General features: G+C 56.8%; 1 protein-coding gene across 7 annotated transcripts in view; it reads left to right on the top strand.

Moving 5' to 3' along the window:
• The first annotated feature begins 898 nt into the window (after positions 1–898).
• WDR86 (WD repeat domain 86) overlaps positions 899–17,437 on the top strand; it is a 36,802-nt gene continuing 20,263 nt past the window's right edge. The window contains exons 1-4 of one of the 7 annotated variants that reach the window (XM_073810108.1): positions 899–1,209; positions 1,875–2,163; positions 12,073–12,214; positions 14,630–15,050. In XM_073810108.1, the coding sequence (XP_073666209.1) occupies positions 2,001–2,163; positions 12,073–12,214; positions 14,630–15,050 (726 nt within the window). In that variant the 5' untranslated portion in view covers positions 899–1,209; positions 1,875–2,000. Of the gene's footprint in view, positions 1,406–1,454; positions 2,164–10,848; positions 10,955–12,072; positions 12,215–14,629; positions 15,051–17,437 lie in introns of those variants that run through there. The other 6 variants (XM_073810106.1, XM_073810107.1, XM_073810109.1 and 3 more) reach the window with 6 other exon arrangements.

Below are 17,437 nucleotides of genomic sequence, written 5' to 3'. Positions count from 1 at the left end.
TCACTCTTCACTTCACCTTCACCAAGGGCTGCAGCTCCCAGGCATGTTCATGACTCCCACCCCCTCTGCCTGGCCTCAGCTGTAAGCCACACCTGTACGGCCAGATGCCCATCAGTCTTCACATCTGGACGTTGCAATGGCCCCTTTAAGTACACAGGTCCTGAAATGAACTCATGATCAGCCTGGAGAAGCATCCTCTGAACGGGTGTCATCAGCCACCATCTACCCAGTCTCTCGGCACAGTGGGGACTCCCAGAGTCCCTCCCTTCTCCCAGCAGGCATCTAGCTTCTGAAGAGTCCACCTCTGGAATATCCCTGCCCTTTCTGCCTTCCTCTCTCCTGCTGGATCCCAGCAGCCCCCTCCTGCCTCCTTTCAACCCACCTCCACCAGTCTTTTTCCAAACGTCTCCAAACGTCTAACCCCCCCCGCCCCCCCAAACCCTTCAGTGGCCCCCATCGCCTACGAAGTTAAGTTCCCACTCCTTAAGCAGAGCTGCAAGGTGATTCACAAATTTGGGGAAACAAAGAATGTGTTTCTTTAGTTTTGACCACTTGGAGAATAAATGGCCCAATGCCCCATGGGACCCCATTATGGGCTTTTCTTTCGGAGTCTGGACATGGTCAACCATTAGAAAGTCCGGTCGTCGTGATGAGGGCTAGCTTTCCAAAGCCACCCTGCTCCCCGCCCCCCAAAACACACAGATACAAATCCGATCTGAGATCGCCTGGCTAGCTTCTCTAAAGAGCCCTGGAGGGTTCGGGGAAATCCTGCTACCTTTAGGACCTGGAGGAGCCGAGTAGGGGTGTCACCCCGCTCCCCCCGCCCCCACCCCCACCCCCACCCCCACCCCCGGCCGCCGAGCCGGCACCGGAACTGCCTGATGGGAACACGCAGACCCGCGCTCCAGGAGGTCTCGCTGCCCGGGGCGTCGGATTCCTGCAGAGATCTCGGTGGACAGTCAGAGATGCGCGCCGAGCCTGGGAGCGCGGGGGGTGGGGGTTGGGGAGGGGAGGCTCCCCCTCCTCTTGAGGGATTTATTTAGGATTCGGGGTGTGCACGTGATTCCCCAGCGAGGGCGGACTAAGGGCGCTCTCCAACAAGCAGGGCCGACCCCAAGTCCCCCGAGAGCCCCTCTGGCAAGGGTCCTTAGGACTGGGAGCCTGGAAGGAGCCGACTTGCCTGGTGGTGGCGCGCAGCCGCGGGCCCGGGTGAGTTCCCGGCGTGAGCGTCTCCCCAACCCAGACCCTGCAGTCCACCTCCTTCTCCTCCTCCTCGTCCCGGCCTTTGGCCCTGGCGGGGGTGGCAGGGGGCGGGAGCCCAGAGGCGCAGGCCGGGCAGCCGGAACCGTCGCACGCCGAGCGGTCCGCAGCGTCCCAGGGGCGGGCGCGGGGACCGCGGGCTGAGGTCCGTCCCGAGAGGGCGAGGGCGGGGGCGGGGGCGGGGGCGAGGGCGGGGGCGGGGGCGCAGGCCAGGAAAGTGGGAGGGACAGGTTGAGGGGTGGTCTCTGAGGAGGAGCCAGGCTGAACTGTATTGTTCGCCTCGGCCGCCCGGAGCGCGCGGAGCGGGCCGGGGAGCGTACGCGGGGCGCTCCGCTTCCCGTGTTCTCCCCGTCCCCGGCGCCCCGAGAAGAGGTCCGGGCTTTCCCGCGCGCCCCGGGACGCCTCTGCTCAGGTGGGGTGCGGGTCTTCCCTGGGGGCGCGGGCAAGGGAGGCGTTCCGCGCCGGTGGGGCTGCGACTGCTGCACCCGGGGACCGGGAGTCCCGAGTGGGCCGCCCAGCGCAGCGCAGCCCCCGCCGCCTCCGCGGGCCGGGAGGCCGGGTGGGCGCACGGGAGCGAGCGTCCGGCGCTTCACCCGCGCCGCGTGCTTCCGCAGGAGCCGGGGGCCGGGGGCCCCGCGATGGCCGCGGGACGCAGCCACAGGGAGCCGCGGCGAGGATACCCGGGCGCCCCTCCCTAGCGGGGCGTAGCCTCCTCCTAAGTCCGCCGCCCGACCGGTGGGATGGGGGGCGGAGGGTCTGCCCTGAGGGTCTGCGCGGACCACCGCGGGGGCATCAACTGGCTCAGCCTGAGCCCCGACGGGCAGCGCCTGCTGACGGGCAGCGAGGACGGCACGGCCCGACTCTGGAGCACCGCGGACGGCCAGTGCTGCGCCCTCCTGCAAGGTAGACGCGCTTGGCCGCGTCCTCCGACCTCTCTCTCTGTCCTCCTCTCTGCCGCTCGCCTGCCTCAGACCTGGGCGCTTTTGTCCGCAGACCCCTTCCCCCAAGTCCAGCCCGCGCCCATCGCGCTGGGTGGGGTGGGAGTGCAGAGGGGGCTGCGATACGGGCCAGTGAGCCGAGGGGCGAGGCTGCGAGGGCGCAGATCACCTGTCAACCGCTGGGTGAAATCCCTTCCATCACGGCAGTTCTAACAAAAAGAAATCGCAGCTCTGCCCCTTTCAGCTTCCCTCGTCTCTCACTGGCCTTGTGATCTCTGGCTGAACATTTCCTCTCTCGGGGCCTTTGTAGTCACAACGGGGGCTTGTTAATCGGCCTGGGCACTGCGGAGTGCACTCCGCATGGTGTGGTACTGTTTTCCCACCACTCGTGCAGGCAGGGAAACTGAGGCACGGAGTTAGGTAGTTCGCCAGCGGTTTACACAGCCCATGGTGGGGCAGAGTCGAAAACCCCCTCCCTCAATCGACCCCCCTGCCCTGCTCTCTCACTGCCTCATTTCACCTGCAATTTGGCATGTTTGGAAAGTCCATGAAATAGCAGGAGGTACACATAGGCGTAAATATTGTTTTACGAAAGAGCCCTACCAGTCTACCCACACCGATTTATATTTGTGGCTTACTCAAGGGGAGGTGGACGTTTTTCTTACCTCGGGTCCCTCTCACATGCCTGCAGCACAGGAGTGTGAGGTCCCTCTGTTGTCTGAGTGGCTCCTACAGCCCCTTGTGGAAGCACCAGGCTGCCTGCACTGTGTGCACAGTTATTTTTCACTGTTGGTTTTTCCACCATAATCAGCAAATCCTGGGTGGCCTGCCCCAGGCCTCCTGGCTCATCTAGGCACAGGGAGTAAATTAGCTTCCGTATTGGCGGATCCTGACCCTGCTGGGTTTCTTTTTTTCATTTCATTTCATTTATTTATTTATTTATCTTTGGCTGGGCCATGAGGCTCGTGGGATCTTAGTTCCCCACGACCGACCGAGGAGCAAACCTGTGACCCCTGCAGTGGAAGCGCGGAGTCTTAACCACTGGACCGCTAGGGAAGTCCCACCCTGTTGGTTTTATTTTTATTTTTTATTTATTTATTTTTTGGCTGCGTTGGGTCTTCACTGCTGCCTGCGGGCTTTCTCTAGTTGCGGCGAGCGGGCGCTACTCTTCGTTGCAGTGCGCGGGCTTCTCATTGCGATGGCTTCTCTTGTTGCGGAGCACGGGCTTTAGGTGTGCAGGCTTCAGTAGTTGTGGCGCGCGGGCTTAGTTGCTCCCCGTCATATGGGATCTTCCCAGACCAGGGCTCGACCCCGTGTCCCCTACTTTGTCAGGCAGATCTTAACCACTGAACCGCTAGGGAAGTCGCACTCTGTTGGTTTTACATCAAAACTCAGTAGGGATGCATTTTGGACTGCCTGCTGTTTGGGAGCTGGTGTAGGTAATGGGGAGTTGGCCACCACGCACAGATAGTCACACACACTGCCAAGGCACAGATCTGTTAGAAAATTTAAATCCAGTGTGTATTGCTTTCCAAACATGAGAAGAGTGTCTGGAGGGCTTTCAGAGATGCAGGTTCCTAGGTCTGGGTTTCACTGAGCCTTTGGGGGTAGGACTCCAGAATTGGCATTTCTAACAAGCTGTGAGGTGACTCTGCTGATCGGCTGGCCCGGGGAGCCCTGGGCCTGGGACCCCTCGTGGGAGCCCCGTTTGTAGGCCAGTTTCTGCCTCAGGAAGCTCCAGTCCTTTCCAGGGTGGTTCTGGCCTCGTGGGCACCCGGCTCCACCCCCAGGGCCCACAGTCCTGCCCAGCCCTGCCCTGCCATCCTCACCCGGCTCTGTGCCTGGCAAGTCCCCTTCACACCCACTTTAGTGACCCTCACAGCAGCTCGTCCCCGCAGGACACCAGAACCTGCTTCCTAGCAAGGCCACGCTGGACCCTCTGTTGCCCTAGTTGGAGGCCTTCCCACTCCATGGGAAAACGCTATCAAACGGAAAAACTGCTGACAGGGTCGTTTCTTTTATAAGCGTTTGCACTTGAAGAATTGTCAAGGACAGAGGGGACAAAAGTAACCTTTGCTTATCCTGAAATTGCACTAATAGACTTGTGAGCGAGTCATTTTGGGTGTGTGATAATCCTTGTGTGGCCCCCATGGTAAGCAAGGACCTGCCAACTGCTCCTCTGTGGGATTTTTTTTTTTTGGCTGCGTTGGGCCTTTGTTGCTGCACGCGGGATTTCTCTAGTTGCGGCGAGCAGGGGCTAGTCTTCATTGCGGTGCGCGGGCTTCTCATTGCGGTGGCTTCTCTTGTTGCAGAGCTCAGGCTCTAGGCGCGCGGGCTTCAGTAGCTGTGGCGCATGGGTTGAGTAGTTGTGGCACACGGGCTTAGTTGCTCTGTGGCGTGTGGGATCTTCCCGGACCAGGGATCAAACTCGTGTCCCCTGCATTGGCAGGTGGATTCTTAACCACTGCGCCACCAGGGAAGTCCATAGGATTTTTTTTGTATGAGTGAAATATTAATAAAAATGTCTTGACATTTTAGTGCCCTGTATTTTATAAATACCCTTCTAAGTACATATTTCTTATGTTATTAACCCTTGCAACTGTGAGGTGGATAGAATTGACAGCAGTTTAGGGACTTCCCTGGCAGTCCAGTGGTTAGGACTCTGCGCTTTCACTGCTGAGGGTCTGGGTTCAGTCCCCGGTTGGGGAACTAAGACAAGCTGCGTGGCACGGCCAAAAATAAAATAAAATAAAATAACAATTAACAGCAGTTTATTTATTTATTTTTAAAATTTTATTGAAGTATAGTTGACTTACAATGTTGTGTTAATTTCTTCTGTACAGCAAAGTGGCTCATTTATACATCTGTATTTATATATATTCTTTTCCATATTCTTTTCCATTAGGGTTTGTCACAGAATATGGAATATAGTTCCCTGTGCTATACAGTAGGACCTTGTTGTTTATCCATTCTATATATAATAGTTTGCCTCTGCGAATCCCAAGCTCCCATTCCTTCCCTTCCCACCCCTGGCAACCACAAGTCTGTTCTCTATGTCTGTGAGTCTGTTTTTGTTTTGTAGATATGTTGATTTGTATTGTATTTGAGATTCCACCTATAAGTGATATCATATGGTATTTGTCTTTCTCTTTCTGACTTACTTCGCTTAGTATGGTCATCTCTAGGTCCATCCATGTTGCTGCAAATGGCATTATTTCATTCTTTTTGGTGGCTGAGTAGTATTCCGTTGTGTGTGTGTGTGTGTGTGTGTGTGTGTGTGTGTGTGTGTCTGTGTATACACACCACATCTCCTTTATCCATTTATCTGTCGGTGGACATTCAGGTAGCTTCCATGTCTTGGCTATTGTGAATAGTGCTGCTATGATAACACCAGTTTATAGATGAGAACAGGAGATGCAGAGGTTTACCAATATGCAGCATATTCTAAGTGTCTCCTAGACACTCACATCGGGAGGCAGGTGCTGTTGTCAGCACGCCCCAAGCATGGTGTGGCTGCAGGGCTCGTCCAGGGACTTGCAGCTGGTCGGCGGCAGAGAGGCTTCTCGCCCACCGTGTGGCCCCTGCTCTGGGCAGGACAGAGTTGCAGGGAAGCTGTGCTCCCCCGGGGCCACACGGCTGATCAGCGGCAGACCCTGCAGGTCTCCTGACTCCAAATCCAGGCTCTTTCCACTGCCATTGTAGACACTGCCACCTCGGGGTGAGTGTCAGCTCCTTGCATAGCTTGGGGCCCACAGAAGGCTTCAAAGGAGAGCCTGTTGGTGGGTCAGACCTGGATTTCTCGGGCAGAGCGGCCTGGGTTGGCAGCTCCTGCCATGCGTTTTCCTTCTGCAGACGAGCTCACGGTGCAGAAGCAGTTGGGGGCCAGAGGATCTTCCCAGATCTTCCCGGACCAGGGCTCGAACCCATGTTCCCTGCATTGGCAGGTGGATTCTTGAACACTGCGCCACCAGGGAAGCCCTATTTATTTATTTATTTTGGCTGTGCCAAGTCTTAGTTGCGACACACGGGATCTTCATTGCGGCACACGGGATCCTCAGTTGCAGCATGAGGGCTTCTTAGTTGCGGCATGCATGTGGGATCTAGTTCCCCGAGCAGGGATCGAACCCGGGTCCCCCACACTGGGAGCGTGGAGTCTTACCCACTGGACCACCGGGGAAGTCCCGTGCCTCAGTTTCATCTGTGAATTGGGGGTGATGACAAGAGGAACCTAATCTCACAAGGTCATGGTGGGCATCAAGCCAGTTAATGAAGAGTTCCTAGCTCATGTATTTGCTGTCTTATCCTTCACACCCGAAGTGAGTCACAGCACCCCTTGGCACTGTGCCATGCCAGCTCCAAAGCTCTTCCTCATTTGCCTCCCACAACTCTTCATCATCCCGTTTTGTAGATGAGGAAACTGAGGCTTGCCAGCCCTCTGCGCTCCTCCCTCTGGGCCCAGAGCCCTTTCCCCCTCACCTGCCTGTTGGCCTGACTGCGCTGGGTGCCTGTGTCGGATTCAAAGGTGCAAGAGTCTCGGATCCCGCCCCAGGGAATTTGCAGATTGGATTGAGAGAACCACTGCTTAACTAAGGGGCTGTGTGCACTTCAGAAGAGCAGGAACTTGGTGGGCTGGGGTAGTCAGGGTTCACCTCTTGGCCCAGGAGGACCTGGAACTGAGACAATTTTTAATTGTTATAAAAAACACACAGCATAATATTCACCATCTTAGCCATTTTTAATATACAGTTCAGAGACATTAAACGCTCAAAATGTTGTGCAGCCATTCCCACCATCACCTCCGGGGTTTTCTCCTCTTGTAAAACTGAAACCGTCCCCTCTGAACAATAACCTAGTTCCTCCCTCCCCCAGCCCCTGGCACCCACTGTTCTACTTTCTGCCTCTAGGAACCTGACTCCTCTGGGTGCCTTGTATAAGTGCAAGCACATATTAGTTGTCTTTTGGGGACTGGCTCATTTCACTCAGCACAATGTCCCCAGGGTTGTAGCACGGGCCACAGTGTCCTTCCTTTTGAAGGCCGAAGGCTGTTCTGCCGTGTGGATCTCATCTCTCTTCTTTACCCACCATCCGTCGGTGGACACGGGCTGCTTCCACTTCCTGACCATTGTGAGTGATGCTGCTGTGAACATGGCTGTGCAAATATCTCTTCCAGGCCCTGCTTTCCCCTCTTTTGGGTGTATACCCAGAAGTGGGATTGCTGAATCATCTCATACGTATTTTTAAACGGGCACGTGGGAGCACAGGGAAGGCTTTCAGACACAAACAAATCGTTATTAACTTTGTCCTGGTCAAGGAAAAATTCCATCAAAAAACAGTTTGTTTTGGGCTTCCCTGGTGGCGCAGTGGTTGGGAGTCCGCCTGCCGAGGCAGGGGACACGGGTTCGTGCCCCGGTCTGGGAAGATCCCACATGCCGCGGAGCGGCTGGGCCCGTGAGCCATGGCCGCTGGGCCTGTGCGTCCGGAGCCTGTGCTCCGCAACGGGAGAGGCCACAGCAGTGAGAGGCCTGTGTACCGCAAAAAAAAAAAAAAAAAAAGTTTGTTTTAAGTACGGATGTGAAGGAGGCCCATGCTGGCAATTCACTCTGAAGCTCTGCGGAGACCACGGTCTGGGGCAGGTGAGCTCCCCTGTGGGTGCGGATTTAGGAGAATGGGGATGGAGGCCGGAGAGTGTTTGGTCAAGGTTGTGGAGCTGGTGAAGCTGGACTGAGGACAGGCCCTGCGGCGGCAGCAGTGAGCAGAGCATCAGCCCGGGCTGGGAGCTCGGGGGCGGGTGGCCCAAGCCTGCATCCTCAGTGGGTTTGTCAGACCCCGTCCATTCCAGCCAGGGCTTCCGTGCTCAGACAACGGCAGGAAACAACTGGCACCTCAGAATGGTAACTCGAGGAGAGTCTAATAAAGGGACGCTTGTAGAATGTGGGCAGAGTGTGGGGAACCACTGTACTTACGGCGAGTACCAGAGGAGCTGTCACCATCCCCAGGCCTGAAGGAGGGAGGGTGGGAGCGGTCACTGCCGCCTGGAAACGGCTGGGGAGGGGGCTCCCTCCGGGGAGGCGTGACCGTGGTTTGAGGGCCTCGGCCAGCGCATCCCGAACTAGAGACCCCTCCTGGGGCTCCCGACCGTCTGAACCCTGTGGGCAGCGGAGGAGACCGGGAGCCCACAGCGGGTGGGGCGCGCTGCAGGGCGCAGGCTGGAGAAGACGAGGACCCACGGGGGCAGACGAAAGACGCCAGGGGCAGCAGGGCGAGAGGAGGCCCCGCTTTTCATGCTGAGTGGAAGGCGTGTTCAGCTGGGCCGTGCCCGCTCCAGGCCCCTCTGCCCCTGCAGACCCTGGTCTCCAGCGCGGCGAGCTGCTGCTGCGTGGGGAGGGGGCACTTGGACTCTAAACCTCCGGCGAGTCCAGGGGCGTGCAAGCCGGGAGACGGGGCCGGCTACCTTGGCAGGAAACCCTGAGCCTCAGCGTATTCTGTTGAACAGAATAACCGCATTTTATCTGCGTTCTATATCCCTTCAAAAATATTTATTTTTAGTTTGGCTTTCTTGCTTACTCTGCACAATTCCAACAGCTTGTGGCCGAGGCGCTGTGGTCCCTGGAGACATGATGGGCCCTCCCTTCTCCGAGCCCTCACTCCTCCACCCCTGGTGATCCTGCCGGGGCGGTGGAGCCCTGTCGTTGGTCTCTGGATTATAGCCTGTGGATTATAGTCAGGGGCGCGCTCCGCAGCCCCCAGGGCCCCTGTGCTGCAAGGGCTCTGAGCCCGGATCGCTTCCTTGCGTTGTCAGATGTGAGATGGGCGTCTTGGGCTGGAGAAGGGGCTTGTGCGGGGGAGAGCCTTGAGCGATGCAGGGACCCGCGCCAGCTTGGCCAGTCCCCTGAGGGGGCAGAGGATCAGCCGGGCCCAGCTTCGGGGATGAGTTTTTTTACATTGAAAAACTTCTTTTTGTTATCACGTCTTTTCTTCAAGTCTGTTTATATTTCTGTTGATTTGCAATCAGTGTATACATCCGTGCTTTCACTTCTACGTATCAGAAAAGCCGTCCCGCTCCCACAGTCTTGGTTAATGGCTGTAGTTCCACCGAGTCTAGGTGCCACGCTTGGATTTTCAGTGTTTTTCTTGGCCTGGTTGACGGGTTCACATGACGCTCTGCCTTCCTGCTGTCAGATGCTGCTGAGATGGGACGCAAGGAGCTGGCATGGGAGTGACACCCCGAGGGAGCCTCTCCTGGCCTTGGTTAGCACTGGGGACTCCTCATGGTGCTGCGTCCTCCCGACCCCTCCTGATGGCTGATCTGGTCTCGGGGAAAGCTCGTTGAGAATCCTCAGATATTTTATAAACATTTTGGGATTGGCAAAAAGCTGGGCTGTGTTTTGCCAAACACATTTGCCCTCGACTTTTTGTTTGTTTGTTTGTTTGTTTGTTTGTTTGCGGTACGCAGGCCTCTCACTGTTGTGGCCTCTCCCGTTGCGGGGCACAGGCTCCAGACGCGCAGGCTCAGCGGCCACGGCTCACGGGCCCAGCCGCTCCGCGGCATGTGGGATCTTCCCGGACCGGGGCACGAACCCGTGTCCCCTGCATCGGCAGGCAGACTCTCAACCACTGCGCCACCAGGGAAGCCCTGCCCTCGACTTTTAAACTGATGCGCACTTTGAGGGAAACAGTCTGCAACCTCTTCCCGTGTTTACTTAATTTACGCAAATGTTGTTTTCCTAGAGGCCTGGTATGTGCTATCCAAGAAGACGGGAAAACGTTTCTTTCTTACTTTAAAAAAAAATTGTTTCTTAGAACTCAGGAAGTTGGGTTCTTCCAAGAGAAACTAAGCTTGACCCCAGGGCCAAAAAAAAAAAAAGTAAGTGTGAATCAGCTTGAAACTACCCAGGAGATTCTAAATCCCCGTCTACAAGATAGCAGACATCTAGATGAAATTTTAAAATCTGATCGAAATCCTTAAAGTAATAAATATGACGCTCCCATGTGTTATTATTTGAATTCTTTAGTCTCCTCGTCTGTGAAGTGGCTCTTAGGTCTAACATTCCTCTGCTTCCGTTGATTTTCTGGTCCCTGAATTCTTCTCCAGTAGAGTCAGCTTCAGTTTGCTGTTGGAAGTGCTTATATCCGAGATGGAAACACTTTTACCTGAAAAACAGGCCCTACTGTGTCCAAGGATGGAGGATTCCTGAGCTGCTTAATAATGGTCGAGTGGTAAACATCGACCCCACAGCCAGGGTGAGAGTCAAAAGATCTGACAACTGCCCCGTAAGAGGATGACCAGGTGCACTTGGCCGAGACCCCAGACTGCGGGCCCCTCCCTCCGTCCCAGACCTCCACCCTCACTGTGTCTACTTAATCCATCGTTTCTGCCAAATGCCTGAATTCTGGCCCCAGGGGCCCCTCCTGCTTTGCTGTGTGCTAGCTTCTCTCCCAGCTGCTCTTCCTCTTCTCCGGACAGACACGGGTACTGCGTAGACCCTTCCTTGCCTGCCAACACCCAGGCTTCTGCTCTGTCGACCCTCGTCACGCTCTGTCCCAGCACGTATCAAGCTCGACTGACTGTCCCTCCTTCTGGGCTGGCTGCTCTGTTTGAAGGCAGGGAATGTGTTTTAATTATGTCTGTTCCTGTATTTGTGTCCTGCAGCTGCTGTGACCGGTGATCACACTGGGTTTCCTTAAAACAAGTTTATTCCGGCACAAGTCTGGAGGCCAGAAGTCCAAAATCAGTGTCACTGGGATGAAATCAAGGGGTTGGCAGGGCTGGGTTCCTTCTGCAACCTGTAGGGGAGAATGCCGTTGCCTTTCCAGCTTCTGATGGCTGCTGCACCCCTTGGCTTGTGGCCGCATCACTTCCATCTTCAGGGCCAGCACCTGCAAATCTCTGCTCTCTCTTCACGGTGCCTTCTCTGTGTCCTCAGATCTCCCTCTGCCTCCTCTATGTGTGTATTTATTTATTTATTTGGCTGTGCCGAGTCTTAGGTGTGGCATGAGGGATCTTTAGTTGCAGCATGTGGGCTCTTAGTTGCGACATGCAGGATCCAGTTCCCTGACCAGGGGTCGAACCTGGGCCCCCTGCATTGGGAACATGGAGTCTTAACCACTGGACCACGAGGGAAGTCCCTCTGCCTCCTTCTTACAAGGATGCTTGTGATGGCGTGTAGGGCCCACCCTGATATCCAGGACAATCTCCCCGTCTCAAGATCCTTAATTAATTGCATCTATAAATGTGTCTTCTTCCAAGAAAGGTAACATTTCTAGGTTCCAGCAATTAGGACCTGCTCTCTTCGGGGCCAGAATTCTGCCTACCACAGTGTCTGTCCCCAAATGTAAGAACAGCTCACGCCTAGCGTTTACACAGCCGGCACAGGAACACCGTGAGATAGGCATTGTCACTCTCCCCATTTCAGGTGAGGAAATCGAGGCACAGAGAGGTGAAATAAGTTGCCCATGGGCAGCCAGTAGCAGCACCAGGCTTCTAGCCCAGGCATTCTGGTTCCGAAGACCATGCCCTTGGCCTCTGTACTTCCTGCGTCTGTAACATGGGGTTTGTTGAATGACGGAGTGAATACAAGTAGCTGAAAAGTTTGAAGAAGCCTAAAAGGAGACGACTAAGAAGGGGGAGGGAAGGAGAGGAGGGAGGAAGGATTCCAGGGCAGGCTAAGTGCCCCCTGAATTGCTCCTGGCCCCCACGATTCCTGAGATTCTCCCAGACTTAAAGCATCATTTCAACACGCTAGTCGCTACTGGACTTGCTGCAAACACTCGCCGCCCCCTGCTTTCTTCCCTTCCTCCCCATCTCAAACATTCTCAGAGAAAAACGGGAGCCGGCATGCCCTGCTGTGCTCACATCTCCCCCGCTCATATGCAGGGCACGAAAGCTATGTGACCTTCTGCCAGCTGGAGGACGAAGCCGCCTTCACGTGCAGTGCTGACTGCACCATCAGGAAGTGGGACGTGCTGACCGGGCAGTGTCTGCAGGTGTTCCGGGGACACACGTCCATTGTGAACAGGTCGGTGTGCCTGCCAGGCGGGGAGGACTCGGCCTCTCCTCATGGTACCCGGCCGAGTCCCAGGGGACAGAGATGTAGGCTGTGGGGCCCCTGCCCTGGAGGAACTTAGCTTCCCTGGGGAACACGTGTGGACATGCGGGGAGGTGGTCCAGAGCAACAGCAGTGGAAGGACAGCAGTGTCCCCAGCGCAGCAAGCGCTAACTGCCCAGGGCTGCAGGTTGGGGGGCTGGGAGGCGGAGGCGGGGCAGGGAGGCACTACCAACACTTAGACCAGAGCCTGAAAGCCCCCCCATGGCCCTGGCAGCACAGCTGCCCCCAGCGGGGTGCAGGGAAAGGGATTGAGGCTGCAGCTCCCACCAGGGAACAAATTCCACAGGAAGTGGCTTAATTGGCACCTGATGGTGGACTGGGGGCTCGGGGGAGGGGCAGAATGGGGATTGTGCTGAAGAGGGAGTCGAGGGTGTTTTTAAACCTCTCCTTTCCATGTTGCTGTTGAAGATATCCCAGACCTGCCTTCTCATGGAGGTTTGAATTTTTGCAAAAATGTATTGAGTTTGGGTCTGAGCTGAGCCATGGAAATTCCTTGGTGATCAGATCAATTGGACACTATCTCTGCAACTTGGGGCCCGTCGCAAACTCCCGAGGGAGTGCCCGGTATGAGCAGGAGTCTGGGCACCGGGGCCCTCGTGACCTCACTGACCAGGAAGGGCAGCTGCCTGGGCAGCGAACTAAGCAGGGAAAGGGCCCAGTGCAGGCGGGCATTTGGGGGGGTGGGGGGCAGGGACGGAAGGATGTTCTCAGCCAGAGGGGATGCTGGCAGCGTGAGCTTTGTGGAGCCTGGGTCCAGGTGGGACCCGTCCGGCCTAATGTTCCAGCGCACGGTGGGTGGAAGCGGTGGGTCAGCCCGATCATTAACTGCCCGGAGTACCAGCTGCCTGTAGACGGAACGGTGCTCCCACAGGGCGGGAACAGGGGAGCATCGCTGAGCAGAGAGGCACAAGGCTCGTGTTGGCTCGATGGTTCTGAGTGGGGAAGGACCCCAGTGGGGACCCCATAGAGCTCTGCCCCAGCCCCCGCCTCCTGCAGCTGAGCTTTTATCCCACCTACACCCCTTAGATAGAGCAGGCGAGGCCCGGGGTCCTGGGAGACCAGCCAACACCACGCAGGCCGGGGCGGAGGAGGGCTGGAACTGGGACCCGTATTTCAGCTCTTGCTGGCCTCTTCCACACTCTTTCTTGAGAAAGAAGTTTGTGACTGAGGAGAAGTGGGGGCCTGGGGCGCCTCCTCTAGTGAGGCTGTGAGTGGCTGGAAGGGCTGACAGAGGATGGGGTGGGTGGGAGAAAGCCACATCTCAGGTGACCAGCCGGCCCTCCGGTTGTACCTGGAAACGAATCAGTGGCTCCTCAAAAGGAAATCTGGACAATTAAGGCCGGGAATGACGCTCTGCCGGGTGTAGACGCTCCCAAGTGCACACATGTTCTCACACACACACACACACTCTTTTGAGCAGTTGGCTGTTCTAAACATCTCTGGGTGCATATCTGCATTATTAAGTAACTGCTCACAAATGCGTGATGGCCCTGAGGTGAGAACATGGGCTACAGTTCTCGTGTTTTCAGAGCCGGGCCAGGTGTGTGAGCTTCTGGGGGCACCGGCCCGGCCCGGCGTCCCTGCCGTCACAGGCCACACCCGGCAGGACTCGGGGCGCCAGAACATCACCCGAGGCACCACGTCGTCACTTTCCTTTAGAAACACACACGTGGTGAAGACCGTACCTCCTGGCATTAGGGAAGAAGCCATCAGTAGAAAGTGTGCTTTTCTTGTGCTGCATCCTTAATGACTTGTGGGACGTGAGAACCGCCCAGAGGTGAGAGGCCGCGGAAGGAAGGTCTGCTCTGTTCCGTGTCCATCTTTCCTCCTGCCCGTGCTAGGCTCCCAGGCAAGACCTTTTAAAAGAGGGGTGCCTCTGAGACTGAGATGGGGGTCCTGACCCCTCTGTGGCCACACAGACGACACGCCCCATTCCAGGTTCAGGCCGCAGCCCTTTGGGGGTGGTGTGTAAATTCGGGTCCACCCTCATGCCCTTTGAAGTTATACACAGAGTTCTGTGCTAGAGACAGATGTGTATTTTCTGCAGAGAAGGTCTTAGCCTACATCAAAGGAATAGTTACTGTTTGGCAGGCTCTGCTCCCCCCCGCCGCCCCCCCCGTGGGCTCTCCTGGCTCCCTCACTGTTCCCCTGCTGCAGGGGGCCTCAGATTCCTCAGCCTTGAGATCTTCTCAGACTCTGGGCTCCCAGTCACTGGGACCATTCATTCTTCTCACCCATCACCTGGGCTCATTGAACACGTAAGACGCCAGCCTGCCGGGCAGCCCTGTGCACTCTGACCCCTGACCCTTCCCCTCTTGCCACCAGGATCCTGGTCGCCAACAACCAGCTCTTCAGCAGCTCCTACGACCGGACAGCTCGAGCCTGGAGTGTGGACAAGGGGCAGGTGGCCCGGGAGTTCCGGGGCCACCGCAACTGTGTGCTGACTCTAGCCTACTCTGCCCCCCAGGACCTCCCTGGGGCTCCGTGCACGGAGGAGGCCGTGGCCAGGGGGCTCCTGGTGACGGGCAGCACGGATGGCACGGCTAAGGTCTGGCAGGTGGCCAGCGGCTGCTGCCATCAGACACTGCGGGGCCACACAGGTGCCGTGCTCTGCCTGGTGCTGGCCACGCCTGGCCACACGGCCTTCACTGGAAGCACAGATGCCACCGTCCGAGCCTGGGACATCCTGAGTGGGCAGCAGCTGCGTGTGTTCCAGGAGCACCAGGGCTCCGTCATCTGTCTGGAGGTGAGGCCGGCCTGGCTGCCAGGGAGGCCCCTGGCTCCTCCTCTGAGCTGCCGCCCCACCCAGGGTACCAGTCAGCTCAGGCTGTGGAACAAAGTACCACTGACTGAGCAGCTTAAACAGCAGAGATTGATTGGCTCACAGCTCTGGAGGCCGGAAGTCCGAGATCAAGGTGTCAGCAGGGTTGGTTTCCTCTGAGGCCTCTCCCCTCGGCTGGTAGACGGCCATTCCCCTGGTGTCCTCACACCGTCTTCCCTCTGCTTCCAGATTCCCTCTTCTCGTAAGGACACCAGTCATACTGGATGAGGTTCCACTCTAATGCCCTCATTTTAACTGAATTACGTCCTTAAAGGCCCTATTTCCAAATACAGTCACATTCACAGATACCAGGGGTAGGGCTGTTGCCAACACATGAATTTTGGTTTCCGTCCGTGTGAAGTGAGGATTACGTCTACGCACAAACCGTGGTCCATAATTCCTAAATCCAAAAGTTGAAAAAAAAGGAAGGTTTTTTCTTAGGCTTGGCATCAAAACTCATTTTGATATGAGGCTGGTTGTAGTTAAGTTTAATCTCACTTCCTGGGACTACGTGTACCTTTGCTATGGAAACACGAGTGTGTTCCTCAAATCCAAAAACTCCCGAAACACATTGGCCGAGGTTTGGATTAGGGATTACGGGCATGGAGCTGTGCCCGCCCCGGGTTGTCGTGAGGATTTAGTGAGGTGACAGCGGACGCAGCGCCTGCCGCAGAGCCTGTTCTTGACGCCCGTCAGCCTGTGATACTGTTGCTATGAAGCCTGTGTTGCTATGAGGATGTGTGGCCTGCACTTGACGGGCATGCCTGCAGCATACGGTCCCTCCCTCTATCTAGATATTAGGGTCTGGATGTTCCTGGCCCGGGTCGTGGCCACAGCCCTTTCCCTTCTCCAGGCCAGTTCCCACACCCGAGGTGAGCAGGTTGGGGTGCAGTGCTCAGAGGCACCGAGCCTCTGGGGAGCCACCGATGAAGCGATGGGGGTGGCCTCAAGGTGACAGGAAGCAGTGTGTGGCAGTCCCCTGGAGAGCCAGGCCAGGAGGCCCGTTTTGGGTTCTCGAGGTGAAGGGCAGCCCTAGGGCCCCAGGACCAGTGGAGTAGAGAAGGGCTCCACTTTGCTTAGACAGAATCATCTCTGGCCCCTGGTGAACGGCAGAGGGCCCATGTTTGGTTGGATAAATTGCATTTTTCTAGAGATGGGGGCAGGGCGGGGGACTGGTTGTTACTGAGCTAAGAGTTGGCCACCTGTTTTCTTTTTCTTTTTTTTTTTAACTTTGATTTTTTTTTTAATTTTTATTGGAGTAGAGTTGATTTACAATATTGTGTTCGTTTCAGGTGTGCAGCAAAGTGAATCAGTTATGCATACACATATATCCACTCTCTTTTAGGTTCTTTTCCCATCTAGGCCATTACAGAGTACTGAGTAGAGTTCCCTGTGCTCTACAGCAGGTCCCTAAGCCACCCGGTATCTGATCCCGGGATTTGGGGAGGCGAAGGGAGGACCGGCAGGCACCTGGGTGTGATGGGGAGAGGTGTGCAGGGGGCAGTGGGGATGCGTCCTGGGCGGGGCATGGAGGGACGGGCTCTGGGTTCCTGAGGGCGCGTGGGGTCTCTGGGCTCAGTCTCCTGGTACCGCCCAGGGGCAAGTCCGTCTCCCATGTTGGAGTCAGCCTGCAGGGCGTGGAGCCCAGCGTCGCGCACAGCAGTGGGAGTGAACGTGCCCGGGAGCAGAGCTGGTGGGAGCCCTGCGGGCTCTGCAGGAGGGTACTCAGGAGACCGTGAGCAGCTCGAAGGCCAGGCCAGCTCGTAGTGTGGGGTGCCACTGGGGTGGGGTGGGGAGCTCCCGGAGTGAAGTCAGTGTTGTTCCCATGAGCACACACCGGGGTCTGTCCAGGATGGGTCCCAGGCGGGGGTGGGGGGAGGGCCCTGCTGGGCGGTGGGATGGGGTCGGGGCGGGGTGAGGGTGGGCACAGTGCAGTGTGTGGAGGCCCCTGGGGTCAGAGTTGGAAGGAGGCAGGGCCCGCGCTGTCGGCTTGGGCGGGGAGGGTCGCCCCCAGCGTCAGGAGCAGCGGGCCCCTTGTAGAGGCCGGTCCTAGCGCAGAGCCTGGAGGGACGAGCACAAAGGCAGCACACGCGCTGACGCCACGGCAGCAGTGGCGCTTGCCTCAGGAAACGCGGTTATTTGGTTTGTTGGTTAGTTACTTCATTAGCTGTTAAGTCACAGCCTGCTTCGCCCCACGGCGGGACTGAGGCAGAAAAGCCCCCGTTTTTCAGAGTAGTTGGGGATAAGATTCTGCTCGATAAGGTCCAGGGCCACCATCTCCACAGTAGATGGCCTGGCGCCTTCCTGAGAAA

Source organism: Tursiops truncatus, chromosome 9 (assembly GCF_011762595.2).
Source record: "Tursiops truncatus isolate mTurTru1 chromosome 9, mTurTru1.mat.Y, whole genome shotgun sequence".
Lineage (NCBI taxonomy): Eukaryota > Metazoa > Chordata > Mammalia > Artiodactyla > Delphinidae > Tursiops > Tursiops truncatus.
This window is presented reverse-complemented; position numbering and strand designations above follow the sequence as displayed.